The sequence below is a fragment of the Pseudochaenichthys georgianus genome, chromosome 17, assembly GCF_902827115.2.
Source record: "Pseudochaenichthys georgianus chromosome 17, fPseGeo1.2, whole genome shotgun sequence".
NCBI classification, from domain to species: domain Eukaryota; kingdom Metazoa; phylum Chordata; class Actinopteri; order Perciformes; family Channichthyidae; genus Pseudochaenichthys; species Pseudochaenichthys georgianus.
Genome location: NC_047519.1, coordinates 7036684 through 7047776, shown reverse-complemented (window position 1 = coordinate 7047776; position 11093 = coordinate 7036684). Strand labels below are relative to the sequence as shown.

At 41.5% G+C, this 11093-nt stretch overlaps 1 protein-coding gene across 1 annotated transcript; it reads left to right on the top strand.

Annotated features, from left to right (window-relative positions):
• Positions 1-2853: 2853 nt before the first annotated feature.
• rpl5a (ribosomal protein L5a) lies at positions 2854-9325 on the top strand. The gene is made up of 8 exons (XM_034104784.2): positions 2854-2963; positions 3305-3374; positions 3493-3608; positions 3687-3821; positions 4716-4918; positions 5661-5838; positions 6571-6659; positions 9164-9325. Exons 1-8 carry the CDS (start codon positions 2961-2963, stop codon positions 9264-9266), a joined length of 897 nt encoding a protein of 298 aa, XP_033960675.1. The 5' UTR covers positions 2854-2960; the 3' UTR covers positions 9267-9325.
• Positions 9326-11093: the final 1768 nt, after the last annotated feature.

Here is an 11093-nt window from a genome sequence, read left to right as displayed (position 1 = left end):
AATTATTTAGCTTTAGAGGGATTTAGGGGAGCTGTATCCATCCTCAGCTAAGCTAAGCTTGTCCTAGCTGTGACCTTAGAGGCTTCTCAATACTCACATTTCCCCTCCTCGACTCCCCTCCTCGATACTTAGACCCGCCCACAGGAGATGCGAGCGGAGGACCGAGGAGAGAGGAGGGGAAGCAGCAGACGTTTAAAGAAATGAGAACTCCTCTCCTCTGAGCGGTCATATTAAAGCGACGTCCGTTCATTATTACGTGGCAACAGCTGCATCAGCTGTCGAGTGTTTTGTCATATTTTATAATCTCTGTTAGATCAGCTGAACATTGTTCCCCCACATATGTACTTTTAATTCATTGAGAGTGCGGTATAATGAGACAATAACAGGCTACAGATGCGGACACACACACACAAATATATTTATATAAATATATGCAATTTAAAGTATGAGAGCACTCTCATAATAACGTAACAGAGACTGGATATATCCCCCCCTCTCTCTGGTCGCTGAAATGGGGAATTGAAATTACGGGCCAAAAGTTGTATTTGCAAGTATTACAAGTAAGCAGAGGACACCAAACCAACTGAGACCTGTCTGTCCGCCGCATCTGCGCACTGTACAACACACACCTAAACACTGTACAACACGCACCGACACTGTACCACACACACCTACAGCTCCTAACGCATAATCAGGCTACAGCCGTTGTGTATTTTATTATGTGAAGCACTAAATGGTCTTAGAAAAATATCGACTCTTTGTAGATATCTACTAAACTAAAGCAAATAAAGAGAGCAGGTCTGTTATACTGAGTGATATATATTTTACACACTGCTCTGCTTTCTGCAGGACCTCACAGCTGTTCTCACTGTAAACATCACGTTGCGATGAGAGCAGTTTCTAAAATAATATCCAGGGGATGCATGCAGAGCTGTCATTGGCTGAGATAAGTCCGGCCGTGCGTCACGCCTCCACCGTTCCCGGAAATGCATCCGCGGAGGAGCCGTGGAGGAACCATCAGTGTATCCTCGGTTATAGCTCCTCCAGAGAGCCTCCTCGACGCTCGATCCTCGGTCCTCGGTGTGCATTTAGAGAAATGAGACGTCCTTCAAAATGGCGCGCTGAAATTCATTTCCGGGTCACTACCGGAGGACCGAGGAGTCGAGGAGTTGAGGAGGGGAAATTTGAGTATTGAGAAGCCTCTCTTGTCTCAAGCTGAGTTGTTTCAATCTTCCCATCTAACTCTTAAATGAGTTAATTTTATTAAAACGTTGCTCTAAGTGTAGAATCACTCTTATTCATCCACCGCTGTTTAAATTCAAATAACACCAGCTATGTATTGATGTATTGACATATACAAAGATTTTTTTTTAGCACAGATGAGGCAAAAACATCCAGAATATATTCTTGTCCATGTCCATGTTGGAGAGACCTGTGGGGTCATGTTGAGCCCTTTGTTTGACACCATCATCATGACGCTCACTGCACTTATTAAGAATGTGTGGATGAGCAGAACAAACATCCTGGTATTTGGAAATAGATGGATCCACAGTGTGAGTGAAGCGTATGCCTTTTAATATTTCACTGCTACTGAAGGTTAGCTCAGATGAGATGTGCCGTTGTGTGTAAGTCATACTGGTATATCACGGCAGTCTTCCAGGTTGTGCTATAATGTGTGACATGTTGAAAATAGCGTAGTTTCATCTGAAAGTGATTACAAGAAGAAGATGATAACAAGGTGGACTAATGGATTTCTGTAAAGAGACATTGCTGTTGATTTTCTTCTTTCCTATACTTTACTGAATCAGTTTCACAAATTCGGGATCATTGTACCCACAAGCAGGGTTTAGAATAGGAGCTTGACTACATTTAACATTCTACATTTGTAATACCCATACAAGGTTTCAAAGTGAACTGCGCGAAGATTTTTAACTGCATGATCTTTAACATTAAAACATAATGTTAAGCAAAGGAACAAATGAGTCCAGGACTTTTTTGGGAGTGAAGTCAGTATCAGAATTCCTTCATCAGTCACGCAGCGGGGAAATGTACAGACTAACAGTCAGACTAAATCTGTCTAAGATGTGATTCAGTGCTCAAATATAGTGAGCTTTCTCTGTGTTTAGTTCTTTTCCATTCTGCAAGTACTTTAAGTTGCAATTATTGTATATAATGTGTTATATAACTATTGTATTAGCATTATACTTATCAAACAGAAAATACATAATAACAAGCATGTATTAATAGAGCTTTAAGTAGCAGAAACCCATAAACCATAACAGCAAATTGGACATTATTTTTATTTCCTCATAAAAATGTCATTAAGTAACATAAGAATGTGCCTTATATTGTGTTATAATTGATAACCTTCCTTCCCTGAAGCTAAATCACTGCTGCACAGTCGTAATATATTTATTATCCAGTGTCAATATATTTCTGTAGTATATTTTTATACATTTCTGTTGCCTAGTGAAATTGTATATGGTATTGTATTCAAATATATCTCGTATTTTCTTGTGTATTATTTAAAATCTAGTGATATACTGTATGTCTTTTCTTTTGTTAATTTGTTTGTATTTGCTGTTAATGTTAACTTTTATTTTATTATATTTGTTTTTTATTCCATCTTTTAAATATGTTTGAACTCTGCTGCTGTGACCAAAGGAATTCCAAGTTCGGGATGAATAATTGTCTGTCTATCAGAGAGGAAGTGAGGCCCATGGATGTATAATAATAACTGGATATAGCGTCATTCCTATGAGAGTTGCTGCCCCGCTGTGTCGCTGCCGCCCCCTGTCGGCGCATGCGTGGTGTCCTCCTGGGCACCAGAGGGCGTTCGTGTTCACACACAGACCGGACGTCGAAGAGTAGAGACGAGAGAGCCAAGGCAAGTTAGGCAACCTTCCGCCAGTGGTAGAGGCATCTGATTCCAGGAGGAAGAGGCGCAAAATCCGCTCAAAATGGTGAGTAAAATACATCCATATTTACCCAGTGCACACAGTCTGGGTGTTTAGATATATGTCTGATGGTAGAAAAGTGTTTCCAGTGGTTTGAGCGGCAGATGTTTGCGGCTGTTCGGTCGTAAATGGCCGGCGAGCTTCTGAGCTCCAGCGTGGCACTTCCATGCCTGACGAAACCTCTGCTGACCTATATTCCACAACACGCTTTTTATAAATACATTCATTTGTTTTATATGCAATTGTCAACAGAGTGAAGCTCAAAACAACGGGCATTACTTGTGTTACTTTTGCATGTTATTTTCCCGCTTATAGCTAGTATGCTAACATATTGACTCTCCACCCAGGGTTTCGTCAAAGTGGTGAAGAACAAGTCATACTTCAGGAGATATCAGGTCAAATTCAGGAGAAGGAGAGGTAAGGCTTTTCTCTTTACTCCAGCGTCACAGGCCTGGTTGTATTTTTGCACTACAAAGCTTTTAAACATTTATACAGATTGTTCCTCGGTAACCATTGTTTCTTGCCATCTCTATAGAGGGAAAAACGGACTTCTTCGCCCGGAAGCGCCTGGTTGTGCAGGACAAGAACAAGTACAACACACCAAAGTACCGAATCATCTTCAGGTTCTCCAACAGGGACATCTGCTGCCAGGTCAGTTAATGTGAGACTGAGCCCCACGTGGTCACTTATTGATGACCCCCTGACTCAACACTTTTTCTCTCTTTTCAGATTGCTTATGCAAAGGTCGAAGGAGACCAGATTGTGTGTGCTGCTTACTCTCACGAGCTGCCCAAATATGGCATCTGTGTAGGCCTCACCAACTACGCTGCGGCCTACTGCACGGGCCTGCTGCTGGCTCGCCGGGTAAGAGCACACACACACAGGAAGTTGCAGGTGTCGGCACATGTTTTAGATTTGTTTGCTGGTTCTCTGCTTCTTGATGATGTTACAAATCTCACTGAGCAAAATGTAGTTGGTCCTTCATATGCACGAGCTGATGTTTACTGTCCTTTCAAGACGGGGCTGAGAGAAGCGAGACGAACCATCATGCACAAAGTCTAATTAGTCTATTAACACTCGTTTCTGTTCTTTTTGCTGTATGGCACTTTGAAAGGTCTGATTTATTGCCTCAAAATCAGTAAGAGTGTGATCTAACTAGGGATCGGCCGATGTTCACTCTGCCGATCGATCGGTGCTCTCTATAAAGGCCGATCACATGGCGTAAAATACATGACGCCTTTCTGTGTGCGGCAAAACAAGCTTGCCAAAATAGCTTCACCGGTCTGGCAGTATTTTAAGGTGTCTGAAAATGACAATAAAATAGCGGTATGGCAGAAATCCGGCAGCTCCACCCGCTGTGAGACCTTACTCACTCTTTTATCTACCTCTGGAACTAGCTAAACTAGTTATACATATGTTTATTCTTCACTGTCGAGTCACTCATTACTGGATCAGTGAGCTGCATGAGACGATACTGACAGGAGAGGGAGGAAAAGTGAGTGCTTCCGCTCATTTCTCCCGTGTTATTCTCCAAAGTGAATGTAAACTTGAATAATGTACTTCATTTGAATGTAATAATTATGTTTGTGGAAGTGCCAGTGAATGAGCCCCATTAACTGAGTTTTAAGCATCACTTTAAATGGAAGATCCCCATAGGCCCCGCCCACTTGATCAGATCGGTATCGGCCGATACTGATTCCGGCAATCGGAGCATCCCTAATTCTAACATCCTCTTTTGTATTTTCCTGCTTTCCTTAGCTGCTGAACAAGTTTGGCATGGACCAGGTGTACGAGGGCCAGGTGGAGGTGACAGGAGACGAGTTCAACGTAGAGAGCATTGACGGAAAGCCGGGTGCCTTCACATGCTACCTGGATGCAGGCCTCGCCAGGACCACCACAGGAAACAAGGTGTTCGGAGCGCTGAAGGGGGCCGTCGACGGAGGGCTGGCCATTCCTCACAGGTCAGTACTTTATGGGAAATTACAACCTCCGATAAGCATTTTATTGTAGGTCATTTTTCCCTTTTTTAAGCAAGTCTTGAAGGTGAGCAAAGAGCATCAAATGAAGATCTGCAGCAACCAATATGAAGCGCGCCCACATGATAGTGATAGGAGATCATGAATATGAATAGACTTTTAAGGGCCAACATATTTGTTATGCATTTGAATAAACAAACCACTGCTTTCACGTTCATGTTGTGCTGCCTTGTTGCGAATGTACAAATATTTCCAGCAAAATAACACCATTCTTTGTTACGGTGTGTCACCTAGAAGCAAAATACAAATGTACAAAGATTAATATTTGAATGAGATTGACTTCAAAGCTAGGTTCGATATTATTCCATAAAACTTGCTTATCAAATAAATATCACTTATCATTTCCACTTTGGTTGGTGACAGGTCCAGCTGGTGGCTATTGGTTCTTCTCTGCTTCTTGATGATGTTACAAATCTCACTGAGCAAAATGTAGTTGGTCCTTCATATGCACTAGCTGATGTTTACTGTCCTTTCAAGACGGGGCTGAGAGAAGCGAGACGAACCACAGCCAACATCTGTCTGTGTCATCAATTGGCAGAGGGTGTTGGGAGAATAGCCAATATAACAAGAGACCTGAAGAAAAACATACCAAATGGAAAGTGTAAATGTTGAATAGTCCTACTCTGTCACTAAAAATAACGTGATCTCTGCTCTCCCTTGTTTCCAGTCTAAAGCGTTTCCCCGGTTACGACACGGAGAGCAAAGAGTTTGACGCAGAGGTGCATCGGAGACACATCATGGGCATGAACGTGGCCGACTACATGTCTTACCTGTTGGAGGAGGACGAAGACGCCTACAAGAAACAGTTCTCTCGCTTCATCAAGAGCGGAGTCACGCCAGACACAGTAAGATGGAGACTCGCTACACACAATGTAGACCTGTACTTTCAGTCCAACGCCGACTGCCTGCACAGTGTTAGAAAAGCGGGCCTTCAAAATAAAAGTTTGACTTCCCCCCCCCCAAAAGGGATTGATTTTTTATTTCACTCACACATCTGCGGCCCACCAGCTGAGAACCATTGATGTAGACAACACATAACAATTGTAATATTAATGTACAGATATCATCACAATTTGCTCAATAAGAAATTAACAAAAAAATGCCCAATTACATACTTTGTCCACCAGAGAGCAGTCAAGGTTTTGCTTTAAAACAAAAATATGAAGTTAAAGGGAGCCATACTGAAAATGTTTCATTTATGTAATGAAACAAAAGGATCAGGAAATAAGGTTAACGGATTTCAGTATTTACAAGACCATAGCGACAGTTAAGGTGACTGCTGTAGACCCACACTCTGAATGTGCTCAACACGTCTCTTGGCACAATTGCATCAGCCATTGCATGGCGACATACATTTTTCAGTGTTTTGACTTCTGTGTTTGCTGGTTCTCTGCTTCTTGATGATGTTACAAATCTCACTGAGCAAAATGTAGTTGGTCCTTCATATGCACTAGCTGATGTTTACTGTCCTTTCAAGACGGGGCTGAGAGAAGCGAGACGAACCATCATGCACAAAGTCAAATCTCGATCTAGACATCGTATATTAACACTTGTCTCCTTGTTTCTGTTCTTTTCAGGTCGAAGAAATGTACAAAAAAGCACACGCCGGCATCAGAGCAAACCCCGTCTTCGAAAAGAAACCCCTAAAAGACGTCAAGAAGAAGAGGTGGGTTCTTATTTCCATCTGTTACTTGCTATGTTCTTCTTTAATGATGCTGTTACACATGAGTCAACTTTAGAAGGTGAATTGCCTCTGTCTTTGAGCTAGATCCACCATACAACCTTTAAAGAACCCCTGTCCCATTACTGCTACCCTCGGAAAAACCCTGTCTAGGTATTGCCTTTCTTAGGGTTCCCGCAGGGTCTTAAAAAGTCTTACATTTGATAACCAGAATTTAAAGCCTTAAAATATGATCAAAAAAAATAAGAAAGGTCTTAAATATTATTTAAAAGGTCTTAAAAATGATCGGATTTGAAAGGTACCTCTGTGTTTAAATGTGTTTTGGGGGAAATGTCCGGGCTGCAAAGTAACCAGTACAGCAATGGCCTTTCAGTTCCGCCCAACAATTTGTATTGAAATAAATCAACATGGAACCAATAATCACTAACTTTGTTTCCCCCGGCCCCTTATCGGAGAACACCCAGCTAGCAACCGAGCTTCAGCTAGTGGCAGTCAGAAGCTCATGTATCTTCGAATCTACTTACAAATAAATATGTGACCCGCTCCATCGAAATCAGTCAGAAGTCGCAACGGCTCATTTCAAAATAAGCGTGGATTTGCGTAAAAAACTATTTTTTCAGGGTTTGGGTGTTTTGTTTGATTTTAAACAAACAAAGTCTTGGCTTTCAGAATATGAAACTTTTATTTCCAAACTCACACGATAATTACATTCTTTAAGCTTGTAAAGGGAAGATGACCGGCCCCTCTCATTCGCAATCTGCTCTTCCGCAGCGCCTCCCGCTGACATTATGAATGTAAGCGTAGAGTAATCATAAACAACACGGCAGGGTCCGTTACAGTTTGTTTTCATCTGATGCAAATTCAGATGATAAATACAACTTTGAAGCTTGTAACGGCATAATTACAAGCGGAGAATGGAGTAATTTAACGTCACCGGGTGATGTTTGGTTCTACGTCAACCCTAAAAGCGGAGGTGCTGTGGACGCTAAATACTGTAGCTAAACACCAATCCTACAACAGCAACGATGAACGGTTGTAGCCAAGGCAGCAGAGCTCAGAAGATAGCTCTTGTCACACACATGCGCGCGTACAGAGACACATTTTGTCTAACACGCCAACACAGTTCTTTGTACGGTTATGCTATCAGGGCTCGACATTAAGGACTGCCCGATGGCCCGGGGCCATCTAGTGTTTAGCTCGGGCAATGAAGCCTCACCTGCTGGTTGCCCGATCGGGCAATCTATTATGCCAGTATCATGCGGATCCAGTAATTAGTGACCCGGCAGTAAAACTAAACATATCTATAACTAGTTTAGGTAGTTTGAGAGGTAATTAAAATAGCTACGTGTGATATTCTAACCTGAAGTGTGTGTTTTGTCCGCTCACCGCTGCATGTGCTTATGCAGAGTGTCGACTCGTCAGCAGCAGCTGATCTCTCTCTCCCGTCAGATTAGACTTCACTCGCGTTTATATCCATATCGATCAGATCCAGCTAGTTCTAGCTAATGATATGACTTATTAAAAGACACCTAAACAATAAGCGTAGCTATGCGACCAGGTGAGGCCACAAAGTATAGCGCAGCATTATGCATTTGTTTACATGCCCACCGGAACCCCGAGACATTACCAACAGATCAACGCACACAGGACATCTCTTTCTCCACATTAAGTGTTCGACATTAGAGTTGACTATTCTTGTCTGTCACATACTCTTCTTGTCTGTCACATAAGTGGCGCAACTGAAGCGGTATTGCTCTAAAGGGAAATTATTTTGACCGAAGAGATTTAGATTTGCCGGCTAACAGGACTCTGACGTCGCCATTGTGTGTGCTTCGTGGATGCGCTCGGCTCCTCTCGACTGCTGCTCGGTCAGCTTCCGGATGAGGAGGCATTCGTTCGTCCAACATACAGTAGATAACATTACAAACATTTTTAACAGGGGCCATAATAGTGTAAATAATGTTTGTTTTGGCAGTTATAACTGAATGTAATGTTTTCTACTTTTTTCCATCTGGGAAGGCATTTGCCTTCATCAGATGGAAAGTGTCTTGACCAACAACTTAAGTATTTCTTATATGCAGGGCATGCAAGCGAGCAAACACAAACAAGAACAAACAAGTGAAATGAAGAATAAAATTGAAATTGTACAATATAATATTGTGGTGGTTCATCTTATAATTCAGTCTAGAGAATGAACCAGACAGCATCTAAGACCTGCAAAAATCTACATGTTGCCCATGTGAACACAAACCGAACCTTCTGCGAAATGTGACAAACTGTGGTCTGGTGCGCACCAGAGAAGCCGACCATTAGGTGTGAATGCACCCATAAATTCTCAAAGTGGTCTTAAAAAGTCTTACATTTGAGTTGGTGAAAGCTGCAGGACCCCTGCTTTCTGTACTGGGGAGCTCCCAGTGCTGAGCGGACAAACACTTCTCTCTGCTGAGCTGAATGTTAATGGGGCTCTTGTTGTGTTTTGTTTCCGGCAGGTGGAATCGCGCCAAGTTATCTCTGGCACAGAGGAAGGACCGCGTGGCCCAGAAAAAGGCCAGCTTCTTACGAGCGCAAGAGCAAGAAGAAGGGGACGGTTAGGAGCCCCGCTGAAAAAACTCCACACAAATCACAGACAAATACATTTATTGCAAACTCAAGCTCTTGTCTTTGGCAATTATTTGTATGAGTCATGTGTGTGTTGAGTGGTTGTTTGTACCTTTTAATAGGGCTTTCTTTGCCCTTGACTGTTTAAACTACACCCATGAATAATATATTTACAGTAATTATCTTTAATCTATTCATGGGACTCACCCAAAGGTTCTTCAAGGACTATACAGGCTCCAATTCAAGCACCAAACACAGCATAGACATGGAACAATATAAGTTACTGTTACCATAGTGCATTTTTTACAAGGAGAACTAAGGTTAAAAATGGGAAGCTTGAATTGGGATTTTAAAAACTTAAATCCTTTCCATCAGAGCTTTATTTACTATATCAGACTTAAGGAGTTAAAGAGCTAGAACTTAGGTTTCTCTTGTTAAAAAATATGAATTAAATGTTTTTATTTAAACAAATATATTTAAATTTCTTGATTTTTCTGATTGTGTGGAAACCATGCTCAAAGTGTAACAACTCAGTGCAGTTTAAAGAGGCCCTAAAGTACTGACAACATTTCTGTGTTGGAATTCAACCGACACTGGAATGGAGAGATTGAGATTTAAGAAACATTTGGGTCAGTCACTTTTTTTCCATAGCTCTATATGGTTAAAATACCCATAATGAACTGCTTGTAAAACAGCAATGCATTACATTTTGTGAGGTTATTATGTAGAACTAGTGTATGCAGGGTTCCCGCGAGGTCTTAAAGTCTTAGATTTGATAATCTGAATTTAAGGCCTTAAAAAGGTCTTAAATATGACAACAAATAAGAAAGGTCTTAAAAATGATGGGATTTGTAAGGGACTTCTGTGTTGCGATCATAAGAGTGTTGCGATCGCGTCTAAAATGTGTTTTTGGGGAAATGTCCGGGCTGCAAAGTCACCGGTAAGAGCCTTTCAGTTCCCAACAATTTGTATTGAAATAAATCAACATAGAACCAGTAATCACTAACTTTGTTTCCCCCGGCCCCTTATCGGAGAACACCCAGCTAGTAACCTAGCAACCAAGCTTCAGCTAGCGGCAGTCAAACTCATGTATCTTCGAACCTACTTACAAATAAATATGGGGAAGTGTAAGTAAGTTCAACCGTATTTGGTTGAAACCAGTGGAGGGGAACGTGTTTGAAGCCCGCTGCACCTTTTGCAAAATAAATTAGCGTTTGTTGTATATAATATAGCTCTTTTCCTCTTCCTTTCATCTCGAGCCAAACAGTCAAACATTTATTTTCCCTCCCAGAACTACCAGCGCAGCGCCACCCCAGATCTGGCGCCCTAGGCGCGCGCGCGCGCACACACACACGGGCTGCTCGATTATGGCACAAATCATAATCACGATTATTTTATATAAATACTTAAAATATAAATAATGAATACCAATAAACAAGATCAACACATATTTTGGAGCGCACTTCCACAAGCAACTAAATATGACAGACTAAACTTAATTAGATCAAATATGTTGTAGTGCACAACCTAGCAAAGCAACATTCAGTTTTTTTCGATTGTTGTTTTCGTAATTGTGGCAGGCCAACATCGTAATTGCGATTAAAATACGATTAATTGCACAGCCCTAACACAGTTCTGTGTGCCGTTATGTTCAGTCATTGTTCTTATGTTGAACATGAATATATTTACTTTGTAAGTAATTATGGGACGTATTTCTTATTTCATAGCAATTTTCCTTCATACTTTCTTGCCGTGAAATAGGTCTTAAATTCTATTCAAAGTGGTCTTAAAAAGTCTTACATTTGAGTAGGCGAAACCTGC